Source organism: Taurulus bubalis, assembly GCF_910589615.1.
Source record: "Taurulus bubalis genome assembly, chromosome: 15".
Taxonomy (NCBI): domain Eukaryota; kingdom Metazoa; phylum Chordata; class Actinopteri; order Perciformes; family Cottidae; genus Taurulus; species Taurulus bubalis.
The window spans coordinates 312202-332500 of NC_136603.1; the positions used below are offsets into that span (position 1 = coordinate 312202).

At 46.4% G+C, this 20299-nt stretch overlaps 1 protein-coding gene across 1 annotated transcript in view; it reads right to left on the reverse strand.

The window, feature by feature from the left end:
• The window catches only part of gpatch1 (G patch domain containing 1), a gene marked incomplete at its 5' end in the record, with an annotated part of 30082 nt that extends 26818 nt beyond the window's left edge, over positions 1 to 3264 (reverse strand). Inside the window, 3 exons of the mRNA XM_079231104.1 lie at positions 1675 to 1760; positions 1956 to 2090; positions 3195 to 3264. Coding sequence (XP_079087230.1) covers positions 1675 to 1760; positions 1956 to 2090; positions 3195 to 3264 — 291 coding nt within the window. The remainder of the gene's footprint in view (positions 1 to 1674; positions 1761 to 1955; positions 2091 to 3194) is intronic.
• Positions 3265 to 20299: the final 17035 nt, after the last annotated feature.

The following is a 20299-nucleotide window of genomic DNA, read 5'->3' on the forward strand; positions in this document are numbered from 1 at the left end:
GTCTCTATGTGTCTCTGTCTCTATGTGTCTCTGTGTGTCTGTGTGTATGTGTGTCTGTGTCTCTGTGTGTCTGTGTGTCTGTGTCTCTGTGTGTCTGTGTCTCTGTGTGTCTGTGTCTCTGTGTGTCTGTGTCTCTGTGTGACTGTGTCTCTGTGTGTCTCTATGTGTCTGTGTCTCTATGTATCTGTGTCTCTATGTGTCTGTGTCTCTGTGTGTCTGTGTGTCTGTGTGTCTGTGCCTCTGTGTGACTGTGTCTCTGTGTGTCTCTATGTATCTGTGTCTCTATGTGTCTGTGTCTCTGTGTGTCTGTGTCTCTGTGTGTCTCTATGTGTCTGTGTCTCTATGTATCTGTGTCTCTATGTGTCTGTGTCTCTGTGTGTCTGTGTGTCTGTGTCTCTATGTGTCTGTGTCTCTGTGTCTCTATGTGTCTGTGTCTCTATGTGTCTGTGTCTCTGTGTGTCTGTGTGTCTATGTGTGTCTGTGTGTCTATGTGTCTCTGTGTGTCTGTGTCTCTATGTGTCTGTGTCTCTGTGTGTCTGTGTCTCTGTGTCTCTGTGTGTCTGTGTGTCTGTGTCTCTGTGTGTCTGTGTCTCTGTGTGTCTGTGTCTCTGTGTCTCTATGTGTCTGTGTCTCTATGTGTCTGTGTCTCTGTGTGTCTATGTGTCTATGTGTCTGTGTCTCTGTGTGTCTGTGTCTCTATGTGTCTGTGTCTCTGTGTGTCTGTGTGTTTGTGTCTCTGTGTGTCTATGTGTCTGTGTCTCCGTGTGTCTGTGTCTCCGTGTGTCTGTGTCTCTGTGTGTCTGTGTCTCTATGTGTCTGTGTCTATGTGTCTGTGTCTCTGTGTCTCTATGTGTCTGTGTCTCTGTGTGTCTGTGTCTCTATGTGTCTGTGTCTCTGTGTGTCTCTGTGTCTGTGTCTCTGTGTCTCTGTCTCTATGTGTCTGTGTCTCTGTGTGTCTGTGTCTCTATGTGTCTGTGTATCTATGTGTCTGTGTCTCTGTGTGTCTGTGTTTCTATGTGTCTGTGTTTCTATGTGTCTGTGTCTCTATGTATCTGTGTCTATGTATCTGTGTCTCTATGTGTCTGTGTCTCTGTGTGTCTGTGTCTCTGTGTCTCTATGTGTCTGTGTCTCTATGTGTCTGTGTCTCTGTGTGTCTGTGTGTCTATGTGTCTGTGTCTCTGTGTGTCTGAGTGTCTGAGTGTCTGTGTCTCTATGTGTCTGTGTCTCTGAGTGTCTGTGTGTCTGTGTCTCTATGTGTCTGTGTCTCTGTGTCTCTATGTGTCTGTGTCTCTGTGTCTCTATATGTCTGTGTCTCTATGTGTCTGTGTCTCTATGTGTCTGTGTCTCTGTGTGTCTATGTGTCTGTGTCTCTGTGTCTCTGTGTGTCTGTGTCTCTATGTGTCTGTGTCTCTATGTGTCTCTGTGTCTCTATGTGTCTGTGTATCTGTGTGTCTGTGTCTCTATGTGTCTTTGTCTCTATGTGTCTGTGTCTCTGTGTGTCTGTGTCTCTATGTGTCTGTGTCTCTGTGTGTCTGTGTGTTTGTGTCTCTGTGTGTCTCTGTGTGTCTGTGTGTTTGTGTCTCTGTGTGTCTATGTGTCTCTGTGTGTCTATGTGTGTCTGTGTGTCTATGTGTCTATGTGTCTGTGTCTCCCAGCAGAAGTGTTGGTCAGTACCTCATCATCCATGAAATCTTGAGGTCTGGCATGATGTTTCTCAGCTTTCTGTTGCCGTGACGACACAAAGGTTGACGGGGCCCAGCCTACAGATGACGACAACAACAACCATCACCATCATCACCATCATCACCTAGACCAGGGTCCAGGACCTAGATCAGGACCAGGACTTAGACCAGGACCAGGACCTAGACTAGGACCTAGACCAGGACCTAGACCTGGTCCAGGACCTAGACCAGGACCTAGACCTGGTCCAGGACCTAGACCAGGACCACACTGACCTTCCTTGGTCCCCACAGTGTTGAAGTACCCGGCGGAGAACCCTCCAGTGAACGCCCCGTGGAACCTCTGGTACCGCCCCTTCTCGTCCTTCACCGTCTGCTCATGCAGCGGGATGGGCTTCTTCCTGGGCTCGTCTAGAACACACAGTACACAGAGTACACAGGTTATACACAGGTTATACACACAGTACACAGGTTATACACAGAGTACACAAGTTATACACAGAGTACACAGGCTTCTTCCTGGGCTCGTCTAGAACACACAGTACACAGGTTATACACACAGTACACAGAGTACACAAGTTATACACAGAGTACACAGGTTATACACAGAGTACACAGGTTATACACAGAGTACACAGGTTATACACATAGTACACAAGTTATACACACAGTACACAGAGTACACAGGTTATATACAGAGTACACAGTGTACACAAGTTATACACAGAGTACACATAGTACACAGGTTATACACAGAGTACACAGGTTATACACAGAGTACACAGGTTATACACAGAGTACACAGGTTATACACACAGAGTACACAAGTTATACACAGAGTACACAGGTTATACACAGAGTACACAGGTTATACACAGAGTACACAAGTTATACACACAGTACACAGAGTACACAGGTTATATACAGAGTTCACAGAGTACACAGGTTATACACAGAGTACACAGGTTATACACAGAGTACACAAGTTATACACACAGTACACAGAGTACACAGGTTATATACAGAGTTCACAGAGTACACAGGTTATACACAGAGTACACAGGTTATACACAGAGTACACAGGCTTCTTCTTGGGCTCGTCTAGAACACACAGTACACAGGTTATACACACAGTACACAGTGTACACAGGTTATATACAGAGTACACAGGTTATACACAGAGTACACAGGTTATACACACAGTACACAAGTTATACACAGAGAATACACAGCTTTATACACAGACTACACACAGAGATCATTGTTAATACAGACAGATACATGAAGTCTGGTTACAGACTAAAACAATAATATTGTTATACTATATATATATATATATATATATAATATAAAACACTCAACTGGGTCAGAGGGCCCTCGGGGATGCTAAGCTAACCTGTTAGCATCCTCCTGGAGGCCCTTTGAAAGCTCGGGGCTCGGGGCTCGCGCCATGAAACGGTCGTGACGCGTTAAAGGTGAAAGGAGCGGAACATACGGGTCATTAGAGAACTATACCTTCTTCCAGAGGCTCCAGAGGGACCCCGTAAGTCACGAAGTCCTCGTCGCTGTCTCCGTCCGACGCCATGTTTTTGCTCGAGTACCGAAAGCCCAGAGGGACAAACTTAGTTTTAGCCGCGTTTCTGTTGGGAGCTTCAGCGCCTCCTGTTGTGTCGGAGTGATAGCACCGTTCTATAGCCGTTACACACAAAAACACACTGCCGTTACACACACAAACACACAACCACACTGCTGTTACACACACAACCACACTGCCGTTACACACACAAACACACAACCACACTGCCGTTACACACACAAACACACAACCACACTGCCGTTACACACACAAAACACACACACACTGCCGTTACACACACAACCACACTGCCGATGCACACACAACCACACTGCCGTTACACACACAAACACACAACCACACTGCCGTTACACACACAAAACACACGAACACACTGCCGTTACACACACAACCACACTGCCGATGCACACACAACCACACTGCCGTTACACACACAACCAAACAACCACACTGCCGTTACACACACAAAACACACAACCACACTGCCGTTACACACACAACCACACTGCCGATGCACACACAACCACACTGCCGTTACACACACAACCACACTGCCGATGCACACACAACCACACTGCCGTTACACACACAACCACACTGCCGATGCACACACAACCACACTGCCGTTACACACACAAAACACACAACCACACTGCCGTTACACACACAACCACACTGCCGATGCACACACAACCACACTGCCGTTACACACACAAACACACAACCACACTGCCGTTACACACACAAACACACAACCACACTGCTGTTACACACACAACCACACTGCCGTTACACACACAAACACACAACCACACTGCCGTTACACACACAAACACACAACCACACTGCCGTGACACACACAAAACACACAACCACACTGCCGTTACACACACAACCACACTGCCGATGCACACACAACCACACTGCCGTTACACACACAACCACACTGCCGATGCACACACAACCACACTGCCGTTACACACACAACCACACTGCTGTTACACACACAAACACACAACCACACTGCCGTTACACACACAACCACACTTCCGTTACACACACAAACACACAAGCACACTGCCGTTACACACACAAAACACCACCACACTGCCGTTACACATACAAACACACAACTACACTGCCGTTACACACACAACCACACTGCCGTTACAAACAAACACACAACCACACTGCCGTTACACACACAAAACACACAACCACACTGCCGTTACACAGACAAAACACAACCACACTGCCGTTTCACACACAACCACACTGCCGTTACACACACAAACACACTGCCGTTACACACACAAACACACAACCACACTGCCGTTACACACACAAAACACACAACCCCACTGCAGTTACACACACAACCACACTGCCGTTACACACACAAACACACAACCACACTGCCGTTACACACACAAACACACAACCACACTGCCGTTACACACACAAACACACAACCACACTGCCGTTACACACACAACCACACTGCCGTTACACACACAAACACACTGCCGTTACACACACAAACACACAACCACACTGCCGTTACACACACAAAACACACAACCCCACTGCCGTTACACACACAAACACACTGCCGTTACACACACAAACACACAACCACACTGCCGTTACACACACAAAACACACAACCCCACTGCAGTTACACACACAACCACACTGCCGTTACACACACAAACACACAACCACACTGCCGTTACACACACAAACACACAACCACACTGCCGTTACACACACAACCACACTGCCGTTACACACACAAACACACTGCCGTTACACACACAAACACACAACCACACTGCCGTTACACACACAAAACACACAACCCCACTGCCGTTACACACACAAACACACTGCCGTTACACACACAAACACACAACCACACTGCCGTTACACACACAAAACACACAACCCCACTGCAGTTACACACACAACCACACTGCCGTTACACACACAAACACACAACCACACTGCCGTTACACACACAAACACACAACCACACTGCCGTTACACACACAAACACACAACCACACTGCCGTTACACACACAAACACACAACCACACTGCCGTTACACACACAAACACACAACCACACTGCAGTTACACACACAACCACACTACCGTTACATACACAAACACACAACCACACTGCCGTTACACACACAAACACACTGCCGTTACACACACAAACACACAACCACACTGCCGCTACACACACAAACACACAACCACACTGCCTTTACACACACAACCACACTGCCGTTACACACACAAAACACACAATCACACTGCCGTTACACACACAAAACACAACTACACTGCCGTTAAACACACAAACACACAACCACACTGCCGTTAAACACACAAACACACAACCACACTGCCGTTACACACACAAACACACTGCCGTTACACACACAAACACACTGCCGTTACACACACAACCACACTGCCGTTACACACACAAAACACAACCACATTGCCGTTACACACACAACCACACTGCCGTTACACACACAAAACACAACCACACTGCCGTTAAACACACAAAACACAACCACACTGCCGCTACACACACAAAACACAACCACATTGCCGTTACACACACAACCACACTGCCGTTAAACACACAACCACACTGCCGTTAAACACACAACCACACTGCCGTTACACACACAACCACACTTCCGTTACACACACAAACACACAACCACACTGCCGTTACACACACAAAACACAACCACACTGCCGTTACACACACAACCACACTGCTGTTACACACAAAAACACACAACCACACTGCCGTTGCACACACAACCACACTGCCGTTACACACACAAACACACAACCACACTGCCGTTACACACACAACCACACTGCCGTTACACACACAAACACACAACCACACTGCCGTTACACACACAACCACACTGCCGTTACACACACAAACACACAACCACATTGCCGTCACACACACAACCACACTGCCGTTTCACACACAATCACACTGCCGTTACACACACAAACACACAACCACACTGCCGTTACACACACAAAACACACAACCACACTGCCGTTGCACACACAAAACACACAACCACACTGCCGTTATACACACAACCACACTGCCGTTGCACACACAACCACACTGCCGTTACACACACAAACACACAACCACACTGCCGTTACACACACAAACACACTGCCGTTACACACACAAACACACAACCACACTGCCGTTTCACACACAACCACACTGCCGTTACACACACAAACACACTGCCGTTACACACACAAACACACAACCACACTGCCGTTACACACACAAAACACACAACCACACTGCAGTTACACACACAACCACACTGCCGTTACACACACAAACACACAACCACACTGCCGTTACACACACAACCACACTACCGTTACATACACAAACACACAACCACACTGCCGTTACACACACAACCACACTACCGTTACATACACAAACACACAACCACACTGCCGTTGCACACACAACCACACTGCCGTTACACACACAAACACACTGCCGTTGCACACACAAAACACAACCACACTGCCGTTACACACACAAACACACTGCCGTTACACACACAAAACACAACCACACTGCCGTTACACACACAAACACACTGCCGTTACACACACAAACACACAACCACACTGCCGTTACACACACAAAACACACAACCACACTGCAGTTACACACACAACCACACTGCCGTTACACACACAAACACACAACCACACTGCCGTTACACACACAACCACACTACCGTTACATACACAAACACACAACCACACTGCCGTTACACACACAACCACACTACCGTTACATACACAAACACACAACCACACTGCCGTTGCACACACAACCACACTGCCGTTACACACACAAACACACTGCCGTTGCACACACAAAACACAACCACACTGCCGTTGCACACACAAACACACTGCCGTTACACACACAAAACACAACCACACTGCCGTTACACACACAAACACACTGCCGTTACACACACAAACACACAACCACACTGCCGTTACACACACAAAACACACAACCACACTGCAGTTACACACACAACCACACTGCCGATGCACACACAAACACACAACCACACTGCCGTTACACACACAACCACACTACCGTTACATACACAAACACACAACCACACTGCCGTTACACACACAACCACACTGCCGTTACACAGACAAAACACAACCACACTGCTGTTACACACACAACCACACTACCGTTACATACACAAACACACAACCACACTGCCGTTACACACACAAACACACTGCCGTTACACACACAAACACACAACCACACTGCCGCTACACACACAAACACACAACCACACTGCCTTTACACACACAACCACACTGCCGTTACACACACAAAACACAACTACACTGCCGTTACACACACAAACACACAACCACACTGCCGTTAAACACACAAACACACAACCACACTGCCGTTACACACACAAACACACTGCCGTTACACACACAAACACACTGCCGTTACACACACAACCACACTGCCGTTACACACACAAAACACAACCACATTGCCGTTACACACACAACCACACTGCCGTTACACACACAAAACACAACCACACTGCCGTTAAACACACAAAACACAACCACACTGCCGCTACACACACAAAACACAACCACATTGCCGTTACACACACAACCACACTGCCGTTAAACACACAACCACACTGCCGTTACACACACAACCACACTTCCGTTACACACACAAACACACAACCACACTGCCGTTACACACACAAAACACAACCACACTGCCGTTACACACACAACCACACTGCTGTTACACACAAAAACACACAACCACACTGCCGTTACACACACAACCACACTGCCGTTACACACACAAACACACAACCACACTGCCGTTACACACACAACCACACTGCCGTTACACACACAAACACACAACCACACTGCCGTTACACACACAACCACACTGCCGTTACACACACAAACACACAACCACATTGCCGTCACACACACAACCACACTGCCGTTTCACACACAATCACACTGCCGTTACACACACAAACACACAACCACACTGCCGTTACACACACAAAACACACAACCACACTGCCGTTGCACACACAAAACACACAACCACACTGCCGTTATACACACAACCACACTGCCGTTGCACACACAACCACACTGCCGTTACACACACAAACACACTGCCGTTACACACACAAACACACAACCACACTGCCGTTTCACACACAACCACACTGCCGTTACACACACAAACACACTGCCGCTACACACACAAACACACAACCACACTGCCGTTACACACACAAAACACACAACCACACTGCAGTTACACACACAACCACACTGCCGTTACACACACAAACAAACAACCACACTGCCGTTACACACACAACCACACTACCGTTACATACACAAACACACAACCACACTGCCGTTACACACACAACCACACTGCCGTTACACATACAAACACACAACCACACTGCCGTTGCACACACAAACACACAACCACACTGCCGTTACACACACAACCATACTGCCGTTACACATACAAACACACAACCACACTACCGTTACATACACAAACACACAACCACACTGCCGTTGCACACACAACCACACTGCCGTTACACACACAAACACACTGCCGTTGCACACACAAAACACAACCACACTGCCGTTTCACACACAACCACACTGCCGTTACACACACAAACACACTGCCGTTACACACACAAACACACAACCACACTGCCGTTACACACACAAAACACACAACCACACTGCAGTTACACACACAACCACACTGCCGTTACACACACAAAACACAACCACACTGCCGTTAAACACACAAAACACAACCACACTGCCGCTACACACACAAAACACAACCACATTGCCGTTACACACACAACCACACTGCCGTTAAACACACAACCACACTGCCGTTACACACACAACCACACTACCGTTACATACACAAACACACAACCACACTGCCGTTGCACACACAACCACACTGCCGTTACACACACAAACACACTGCCGTTGCACACACAAAACACAACCACACTGCCGTTTCACACACAACCACACTGCCGTTACACACACAAACACACTGCCGTTACACACACAAACACACAACCACACTGCCGTTACACACACAAAACACACAACCACACTGCAGTTACACACACAACCACACTGCCGTTACACACACAAAACACAACCACACTGCCGTTAAACACACAAAACACAACCACACTGCCGTTACACACACAAAACACAACCACATTGCCGTTACACACACAACCACACTGCCGTTAAACACACAACCACACTGCCGTTACACACACAAAACACAACCACATTGCCGTTACACACACAACCACACTGCCGTTAAACACACAACCACACTGCCGTTACACACACAACCACACTTCCGTTACACACACAAACACACAACCACACTGCCGTTACACACACAAAACACAACCACACTGCCGTTACACACACAACCACACTGCTGTTACACACACAACCACACAACCACACTGCCGTTACACACACAAACACACAACCACACTGCCGTTACACACACAACCACACTGCCGTTACACACACAAAACACACAACCACACTGCCGTTACACACACAAAACACACAATCACACTGCCGTTACACACACAAAACACAACCACACTGCCGTTACACACACAAAACACACAACCACACTGCCGTTACACACACAAAACACACAATCACACTGCCGTTACAAACACAAAACACAACCACACTGCCATTACACACACAAATACACAACTACACTGCCGTTACACACACAACCACACTGCCGTTACACACACAAACACACAACCACACTGCCGTTACACACACAAAACACACAACCACACTGCCGTTATACACACAACCACACTGCCGTTGCACACACAACCACACTGCCGTTACACACACAAACACACAACCACACTGCTGTTACACACACAAACACACAACCACACTGCTGTTACACACACAACCACACTGCCGTTACACACACAAACACACAACCACACTGCCGTTAACTCCTGCTCCCTACCCTTCACCTGTTAACTCCTGCTCCCTACTCTTCACCTGTTAACTCCTGCTTCCTTCACCTGTTAACTCCTGCCTCCTACCCTTCACCTTTTAACTCCTGCTCCCTACCCTTCACCTGTTAACTCCTGCTCCCTACTCTTCACCTGTTAACTCCTGCTTCCTTCACCTGTTAACTCCTGCCTCCTACCCTTCACCTTTTACCTCCTGCTCCCTACCCTTCACCTGCTAACCCCTGCTCCCTACCCTTCACCTGCTAACCCCTGCTCCCTACCCTTCACCTGTTAACTCCTGCTCCCTATCCTTCACCTGTTAACTCCTGCTCCCTACCCTTCACCTGTTAACTCCTGCTCCCTACTCTTCACCTGTTAACTCCTGCTCTCTACCCTTCACCTGTTAACTCCTGCTTCCTTCACCTGTTAACTCCTGCTCCCTACCCTTCACCTGTTAACTCCTGCTCCCTACCCTTCACCTGTTAACTCCTGCTCCCTACCCTTCACCTGTTAACTCCTGCTCCCTACCCTTCACCTGTTAACTCCTGCTCCCTACCCTTCACCTGTTAACTCCTGCTCCCTACCCTTCACCTGTTAACTCCTGCTTCCTTCACCTGTTAACTCCTGCTCCCTACCCTTCACCTGTTAACTCCTGCTTCCTTCACCTGTTAACTCCTGCTCCCTACCCTTCACCTGTTAACTCCTGCTCCCTACCCTTCACCTGTTAACTCCTGCTCCCTACCCTTCACCTGTTAACTCCTGCTCCCTACCCTTCACCTGTTAACTCCTGCTTCCTTCACCTGTTAACTCCTGCTCCCTACCCTTCACCTGTTAACTCCTGCTTCCTTCACCTGTTAACTCCTGCTCCCTACCCTTCACCTGTTAACTCCTGCTCTCTACCCTTCACCTGTTAACTCCTGCTTCCTTCACCTGTTAACTCCTGCTCCCTACCCTTCACCTGTTAACTCCTGCTCCCTACCCTTCACCTGTAAACTCCTGCTCCCTACCCTTCACCTGTTAACTCCTGCTCCCTACCCTTCACCTGTTAACTCCTGCTCTTGTTTATTTTGTTCTGTTTGTCTCTGTCTCTTGTCTCCAGTGTAAAGCGTCTTTGAGTATCTAGTAAAGCGCTATATAAGTTTGAATTATTATTATTATTATTATGTGACCACTAGGTGTCGCTCTCTGCTCACATTCTCCTGCAAAGTGTTTCCCTGGTTATTGATTATGTATTGAGATGATTAAAGAGAGCAAAGACTCACGATGAAGAGTCCTCCTCTTCATCATGAAGCATCATTGGCAATTTTAATTGAAATATTTATGCAACACGTAAATAATAATAATAATTATTATTATTGTCTTTTGACCTTTACACAGTGAATGCTGTCTCAGCGCTGCTCCTCATCAGTGAGCAGCGCTGAAATATTAAAGACACCAACGTTCAGAAAGTCATGAAAGATCTACATGATGCAACAGTCTGCAACCTGGGGGGGGGGGGAGGAGGAGGTAGAGGAGGAAGAGGGGGAGGAGGAGGGGGGGGCGGGGGGGGGAGAGAGACAGAATGTTATGTAGATATTAATAACCCTCCTCCTCTTCCTCCTCCCAGAGCTGATAGTGCTGGACGGCTGTTTATCATCAAACAGGGCAGGACGTTCCCCGCGGAGAGAACGCTGCCAGCTCTGACCTGCGGGGGAGGAGAAGGGGTTCTGGAGGAGGAGGGGTTCTGGACAGTGAGAGAGGGGGGTTGTGGGTAATTTGACAGTGAGAGAAGATCATTTCAGACTAAAAGCAGAAACTTCCTGTTTTATTTTTTTTGTTTGTGTTGTTTGTTCATTTCAGCTGCAGGAAAACTTCACAAAGTACTGCAGGTTGGAAGTACTTTAAAAAGTACTGCAGTTAGGAAGTACTTTCCTAGTTTCTGATATTTGAACCTGACCACGATCCTCGGAGCGACGGCTCAGCAATAACAACTTTTGAAACATCATGCTATTGAGTATCACTAGTTAGCTTAGCATCACCAGATATTAAATAAGTAAGTAAATTCATAAAAAAAAAGAACAAAGAAAGAGAATAAATAGGAGATTCTGGGCTCCCCCCCATCAGAATCCTTTAAATGTCACAGCAGTATACTACGTGAAAGCTGTGACCTCTCTGGTTGACTTTTGGTTGTTTGTCATCTGGTTGGTTGACCCCTGGTTGTCCTCTGGTTGGTTGTCCTCTGGTTGGTTGACCTCTGGTTGACCCCTGGTTGTCTTCTGGTTGGTTGATCACTGGTTGGTTAGCCTCTGGTTGGTTGACCACTGGTTGTCCTCTGGTTGTCCTCTAGTTGACCATTGGTTGGTTGTCCTCTGGTTGACCACTGGTTGACCACTGGCTGACCTCTGGCTGACCACTGGTTGGTTGTTCTCTGGTTGACCACTGATTGGTTGTTCTCTGGTTGACCGCTGGTTGGTTGACCTTTGATTGTCCTCTGGTTGCTTGTTCTCTGGTTGACCTCTGTTTGTCCTCTAGTTGACCACTGGTTGATTGTCCTCTAGTTGCTTTTACTCTGGTGGCCCTCTGGTTGTCCTCTGGTTGACCACTGGTTGGTGGTCCTTTGGTTGGTTGACCTCTGGTTGTCCTCTGGTTAGTTGATCTCTGGTTGGTTGACCTCTGGTTGGTTGACCACTGGTTGGTTGACCTCTGGTTGGTTGACCTCTGGTTGACCTCTGGTTAGTTGATCTCTGGTTGGTTGACCACTGGTTGGTTGACCACTGGTTGGTGGTACACTGGTTGACCACTGGTTGGTGGTCCACTGGTTGACCTCTGGTTGGTTGACCTCTGGTTGTCCTCTGGTTAGTTGATCTCTGGTTGGTTGACCACTGGTTGGTGGACCTCTGGTTGGTTGACCACTGGTTGGTTGACCTCTGGTTGTCCTCTAGTTCAGTGGTTCTCATCTGGTTTGGCTCCGGGACCCACCATCCCCCCTGGATGACAAGCTGTGACCCAAATCGAGGAACATTCTCAACTTCTCAAATGTATTGAATGGAAAGATGGTGCAGTTTGAACCTGAGATATTAGAGAATATGTATGCCAACGCAAAACAAGTTTAATGATACACCAAAACGAGCAGCTGGTGTTGATGCTAGAGAGGGAATAGTTCTCTTATACACTCAATTAGCTGCATTTTATTTAAAAAACAAAAAGTCAGGACACGAGGTATTACAACATGCATAACAATTCAGAATCTTCAGCCATTTTTAAACAGACTCAACAGCTTTCATGCACAAACAAAAAAGTCAACAACTAAGAAATAGTTTAAAAAAGACTGAAATGACCTCAGATTCAGTGAGTGAGTATTATCAGTTAAAGTTTTAACTGATGATACTCACTCACTGAATCTATGACAAACACTTTACTATGGAACAAGTCACTGTCTGGAGGAGCAGCTTTTCCACTAATTCAAAATAAATTAAACAAAAAGTGCAATTCAAAAGGATTCATTCAAAATGAACTTTTCTTCTGATTACCTCATCAGTAATTACTGAAAACAGTGTGCGTTACAGAAAATTAAGCAGCACTCAATTCTCCTCACGACCCCAGAGTTTTTTCCTGTCATGCAGTTGCCCACTGGTTGGTTGACCTCTAGTTTCCCATTGGTTGGTTGACCTCTGGGTGTCCTCTATTTGCCCACTGGTTGGTTGACCTCTGGTTGTCCTCTAGTTGCCCACTGGTTGGTTGACCTCTGGTTGTCCTCTAGTTGCCCACTGGTTGGTTGACCTCTGGTTGTCCTCTAGTTGCCCACTGATTGGTTGACCTCTGGGTGTCCTCTATTTGCCCACTGGTTGGTTGACCTCTGGTTGTCCTCTAGTTAACCACTGGTTGGTTGACCTCTGGTTGTTCTCTAGTTAACCACTGGTTGGTTGACGTCTGGTTGTCCTCTAGTTGCCCACTGGTTGGTTGACCTCTGGTTGTCCTCAAGTTAACCACTGGTTGGTTGACCTCTGGTTGTCCTCTAGTTAACCACTGGTTGGTTGACCTCTGGGTGTCCTCTATTTGCCCACTGGTTGGTTGACCTCTGGTTGTCCTCTAGTTGCCCACTGGTTGGTTGACCTCTGGTTGTCCTCTAGTTGCCCACTGGTTGGTTGACCTCTTGTTGCCCTCTGCTCTGAGACTTGACTAGAAGCGGGTCACGGTAAAGCCAGTGGATTACTTCTTCATGACCTATCTCACACCATTCTCCTTTGTCGTGCTCGTTATCCGCTCGTATTAGCCGGTTAGCATGCGGTCCAATCAGCTTACAGATCCCAAACCAGTTGACCCCCCGTGGGACCCCAGCCTTTAAGTCCAGGTTTAGGTCATGTTTTCTCGCTATGGACTACCTTTCAGCTGACTCCAACAGTCATACGCTGAGGCCGGAGCCGGGACAGCGTCCCTAAACAAACACTTCACTGTGGCTTCCCATCAGCCCCTGCAGTCACATGGCCCGCCCTCACCGTCCTGCAGATTAAGATGGCCGAGGGTTTACGACGGGAGAATGTACACAGTAACTAATCTGGAGAGGAATGTTACTGCCTGAGTGTCCTGGTCCTGCCCTGGTGCCCTGGAGCCAGAGCAGGTCTCAGACCAGCGGCATGAAGACATGAACATGAGCTCCGTCCTTACAGTGATGAACACATCATTACATCAATAATATATATATGTATATATATATATATATATATATATATATATATATATATATATATATATATATATATATATATACATATATATATACATATAATAACACCCATATATATACATCAATTATATATACATGTTATTATATATATATATAATAATAATATGTATAAATATTGATGTATATATACATGTTATTATTATATACTGTATACATCAATAATATATATATGTATATATATATATATATATATATATATACATATATATATATACATATAATAACACCCATATATATACATCAATTATATATACATGTTATTATATATATATATAATAATAATATGTATAAATATTGATGTATATATACATGTTATTATTATATACTGTATACATCAATAATATATATATATATATATTATTGATTGTTATTATATATATATAAATCAATAATATATATGTGTTATTCTGCATCATGAGTCCTTTTGCTTTGGTACTTTAAGTACATTTTGATGTTATTCTACCCTATGGTACTAGTACTTTAACTTGTAACAGAGTATTTCTACCCTGTGGTACTAGTACTTTAACTTGTAACAGAGTATTTCTACACTGTGGTACTAGTACTTTAACTTGTAACAGAGTATTTCTACCCTGTGGTACTAGTACTTTAACTTGTAGCAGACAGACAGACAGACAGACAGACAGCTTCAGGGCGGGACTAGCTTGTGATTGACAGCTCCTCGTCCTCTTTTCTTCTTACCATTATTTCACAGTTTGTTTTCTCTTTATCAAAAAACGTCCACTTCCCAAAGCAGTGATGTCACAATGTGCAGCCAATCACAGAGCAGAGAGGGGACCTCTCGGCGGTCAATCCATCATCTTCATCTTCTTCATCATCTTCATCATCTCCATCATCTTCATCATCATCATCTCCTTCATCTTCATCATCATCTCCATCATCTTCATCATCATCATCATCATCATCTCCTTCATCTTCATCATCATCTCCATCATCATCATCATCATCATCTCCATCATCTTCATCATCATCTCCATCATCATCTCCATCATCGTCATCATCATCTCTATCATCTTCATCATCATCTCCATCATCTTCATCATCATCTCCATCATCTTCATCATCATCTCCATCATCTTCCTCTCCATGATGTTTAGACTGATGCACAAACACAACATCTGATCCATAAAGGCACTGCCCCTTTCACAAAACCTTCCTATCAAAATTCAATAGAGGTCTAGACTCTGAGGTGCAGGGTTACTTGTGGTTCTCAGAGTGTTAAAAAGTAGGTTGGGGGCTAGAGCTTTCAGTTATCGGGCTCCTCTTCTGTGGAATCAGCTTCCACTTTCAGTACGGGGGGCAGACGGTCACCTCATTTAAGAGTAGACTTAAAACTTTCCTCTTTGATAGCGCTTATAGTTAGGGCTGTTTCAGGCTTATAGTTAGGGCTGCTTCAGGTCTATAGTTAGGACTGGTTCAGGTCTATAGTTCGGACTGGTTCAGGTCTATAGTTAGGACTGGTTCAGGTCTATAGTTCGGACTGGTTCAGGTCTATAGTTAGGACTAGTTCAGCTCTATAGTTAGGACTGGTTCAGGTCTATAGTTAGGACTGCTTCAGGTCTATAGTTAGGACTGGTTCAGGTCTATAGTTAGGGTTGGTTCAGGTCTATAGTTAGAACTGGTTCAGGTTTATAGCTAGGGCTGGTTCAGGCTTATAGTTAGGGCTGTTTCAGGCTTATAGTTAGGACTGGTTCAGGCTTATAGTTAGGGCTGGCTCAGCTTTGCCATGGTCCAGCCCCTAGATTTGCTGCTATAGGCCTAGACTGCTGGGGGACATCTTAGGATACACTGAGCTCCTCCTCTCCTTTCTCTTCCTCTTTCGCTCCTCCTCTCCTCTTCACCTCTTCTTTCTCTCCTTCTGGATAAATGATTGTCTCTTCAATGCATATTACTAACTCTACTTTCTTTTTCCATGGATTTGTGGCTGCCTGGAACCAAGGGGGAGGACCCTGGTCCTCCTCCTTGGTTCCCCCTGGCCCTGCTGATGCAACCATGGCCCCGCTGTTGCAACTGGCCTGGAGCCGGTCCTGCCTACTGCCATGGCCCTGCTGATGGAACCGGCCTGGAACCGGTCCTGCCAGCTGCCATGGCCCTGCCTTCTCCTCCCACTGCCCCTGGGATGCCCCTCCTCTCTATTTCCTTCTGCTTAATGGATCATGGCTATCTGGATCATGGACCATGCCTACTACTCATATGAATAACGTACTCCGTTACGTTATTCATTCTGGCCACATGACATCTATTGCTTCTGTCCATCCGGGGAGAGGAATCCTCCTCTGTTGCTCTCCCTCAGGATTCTTCCCTTTTTTTTCCCTGTGAAAGGGTTTTTACTATCTTTATTGGGGGAGATTTTCCTGATCCGATGTGAGGTCCCGGGACAGGATGTTATGTGTACAGATTGCCTCCGAGGCAAACTTGTATTTGTGATGTTGGGCTATATAAAATAAACTGAATTGAATTGAATTGAGGTCAGGACTTTGAGGTCTGGACTCTGAGGTCAGGACTCTGAGGTCAGAACTCTGAGGTCAGGACTCAGAGGTCAGGACTCTGAGATCAGGACTCTGGGGTCAGGACTCAGAGGTCAGGACTCTGAGATCAGGACTCTGAGGTCAGGACTCAGAGGTCAGGACTCTGAGGTCAGGACTCTGAGGTCAGGACTCAGAGGTCAGGACTCTGAGATCAGGACTCTGGGGTTGTGTGCGGGCCCTCAGGCCTGTCTGAAGGGGTTCCATGGAGACGGGTCTTAAGCTCTTTACGGGCCCCTGTCCGGCCTCACATGAACTCTTATGTAACGGCACAGCTGAGCTCTCTGTTGTCGTGGCGATGATGACGAGGAGGCACATGGGCCGTAAGAGGATTCTGACAAAGACCACGCTGAGGCCTTGTTGTTCTGGTTCCTGGTTCCGATAGAGGGCCACAGCCCCATCTTGAGCCACCAAAAAAAACCATTATTAATTATACAAATTATAATAATTTAATAAATTATACGGCTGCCACTGGTCCTTATTATGTCAAAGTGTTTGGAATAGATGTTAAATATTTAACTGCAAAGTAGTAATGCATGATATCTTTTTTTTGCATTGACTCATACTGAAATTGATTAGATGGCCCCACCAAAAAGAGTTACCACCAGCCGCCACTGGTTCCTGTCCATCACAGGTCTCACTCTCTTCTGGTGGGAACCCTGAAACAGGAAGTGTTGAAACCACTTCCTGTTTCTCTGGGCTCTAGGTTGTGTGCTGATTCACTACAGCGCTTCAGAACCACGCTTTGGTTGTACACAAATAGAGATCCACTTCAATGTTAACCATGTGATCCAGACTGAACTATGTGATCCAGAATAAACCATGTGGTCCAGACTGAACTATGTGATCCAGAATGAACCATGTGGTCCAGAATGAACTATGTGATCCAGAATGAACCATGTGGTCCAGACTGAACTATGTGATCCAGACTGAACCATGTGATCCAGACTGAACCATGTGGTCCAGACTGAACCATGTGATCTAGAATGAAACATGTGATCCAGACTGAACTATGTGGTCCGGACCAAACCATCTGATCCAGACTGAACTATGGGATCCAGACTGAGCTATGTGGTCCAGACTGAACTATGTGATCCAGACTGAACCATGTGATCCAGACTGAACCATGTGGTCCAGACTGAACCATGTGATCTAGAATGAAACATGTGATCCAGACTGAACTATGTGGTCCAGACCAAACCATCTGATCCAGACTGAACTATGGGATCCAGACTGAACCATGTGGTCCAGACTGAACCCTGTGATCTAGAATGAACCATGTAGTCCAGACTGAACCCTGTGATCTAAAATGAAACATGTGATCCAGACTGAACTATGTGATCCAGACTGAACTATGTGATCCAGACTGAACCATGTGGTCCAGACTGAACCATGTGGTCCAGACTGAACCCTGTGATCTAGAATGAAACATGTGATCCAGACTGAACTATGTGATTCAGACTGAACCATGTGGTCCAGACTGAACCCTGTGATCTAGAATGAACCATGTGATCCAGACTGAACTATGTGATCCAGACTGAACTATGTGATCCAGACTGAACCATGTGGTCCAGACTGAACCCTGTGATCTAGAATGAACCATGTGGTACAGACTGAACCATGTGATCCAGACTGAACTATGTGGTCCACACCAAACCATCTGATCCAGACTGAGAGCTTCCAGTGGAGTCAGAACGCATGTCTTCAATAATACAGCGAGCTGAACATGGTTCAGGGTTCACCTGGAGGTTCCTCTGAGATCCAGCAGCTTCCTCCATGTCTGCAGAGGATCCACAGCTCAGATAAGACGGACATTTAATACACATTGCTAAACTTCTGCGTGATGTGTTCTGGTGACCTCTGACCTCTGGAGCTGTGCTCAGCGTGCTGGAGGTCAATGCAGTCACATTAATCCCCAACAGACCAAGAGATACGGCGATGTTGTGTTGGTGTGAAGGATCCAGCTGGTGGTGGGTTCATGACCAGAAATCATAACTCTGGGTTCACACGTTAAAGCATTTCATAACTAATGATTTATATTCCATTATGTGCACTGTTCATTCATGTGTTCATCCTGGGAACAGACATCTCCTACCACATGTAAGTCAAAGGGAACAGATCTTGTTGGGTCCGATGACATCACATGACAGACCAGCGAGTGTCTCCACATGGACGTGCTGAGGGACCAATACGGGTTTACGTCATGTTTATTTAAAGCAACAGTTTGTTTTATTTCATTAGTTTCAAGTCTCTTCTTGTCTGTCTCTCTTGTCCCTGTTGTCTCTCTCTCTTGTCTGTCTCTCTTGTCCCTGTTGTCTCTCTCTTGTCTGTCTCTCTTGTCCCTGATGTCTCTCTCTCTTGTTTCTCTCTCTTGTCTGTCTCCCTTGTCCCTGTTGTCTCTCTCTCTCTTATCTCTCTCTCTTGTCTGTTTCTCTTGTCTGTCTCTCTTGTCCCTGTTGTCTCTGTCTCTATTGTCTGTCTCTCTTGTCCCTGTTGTCTCTTTCTCGCTTATCTGTCTCTCTTGTCCCTGTTGT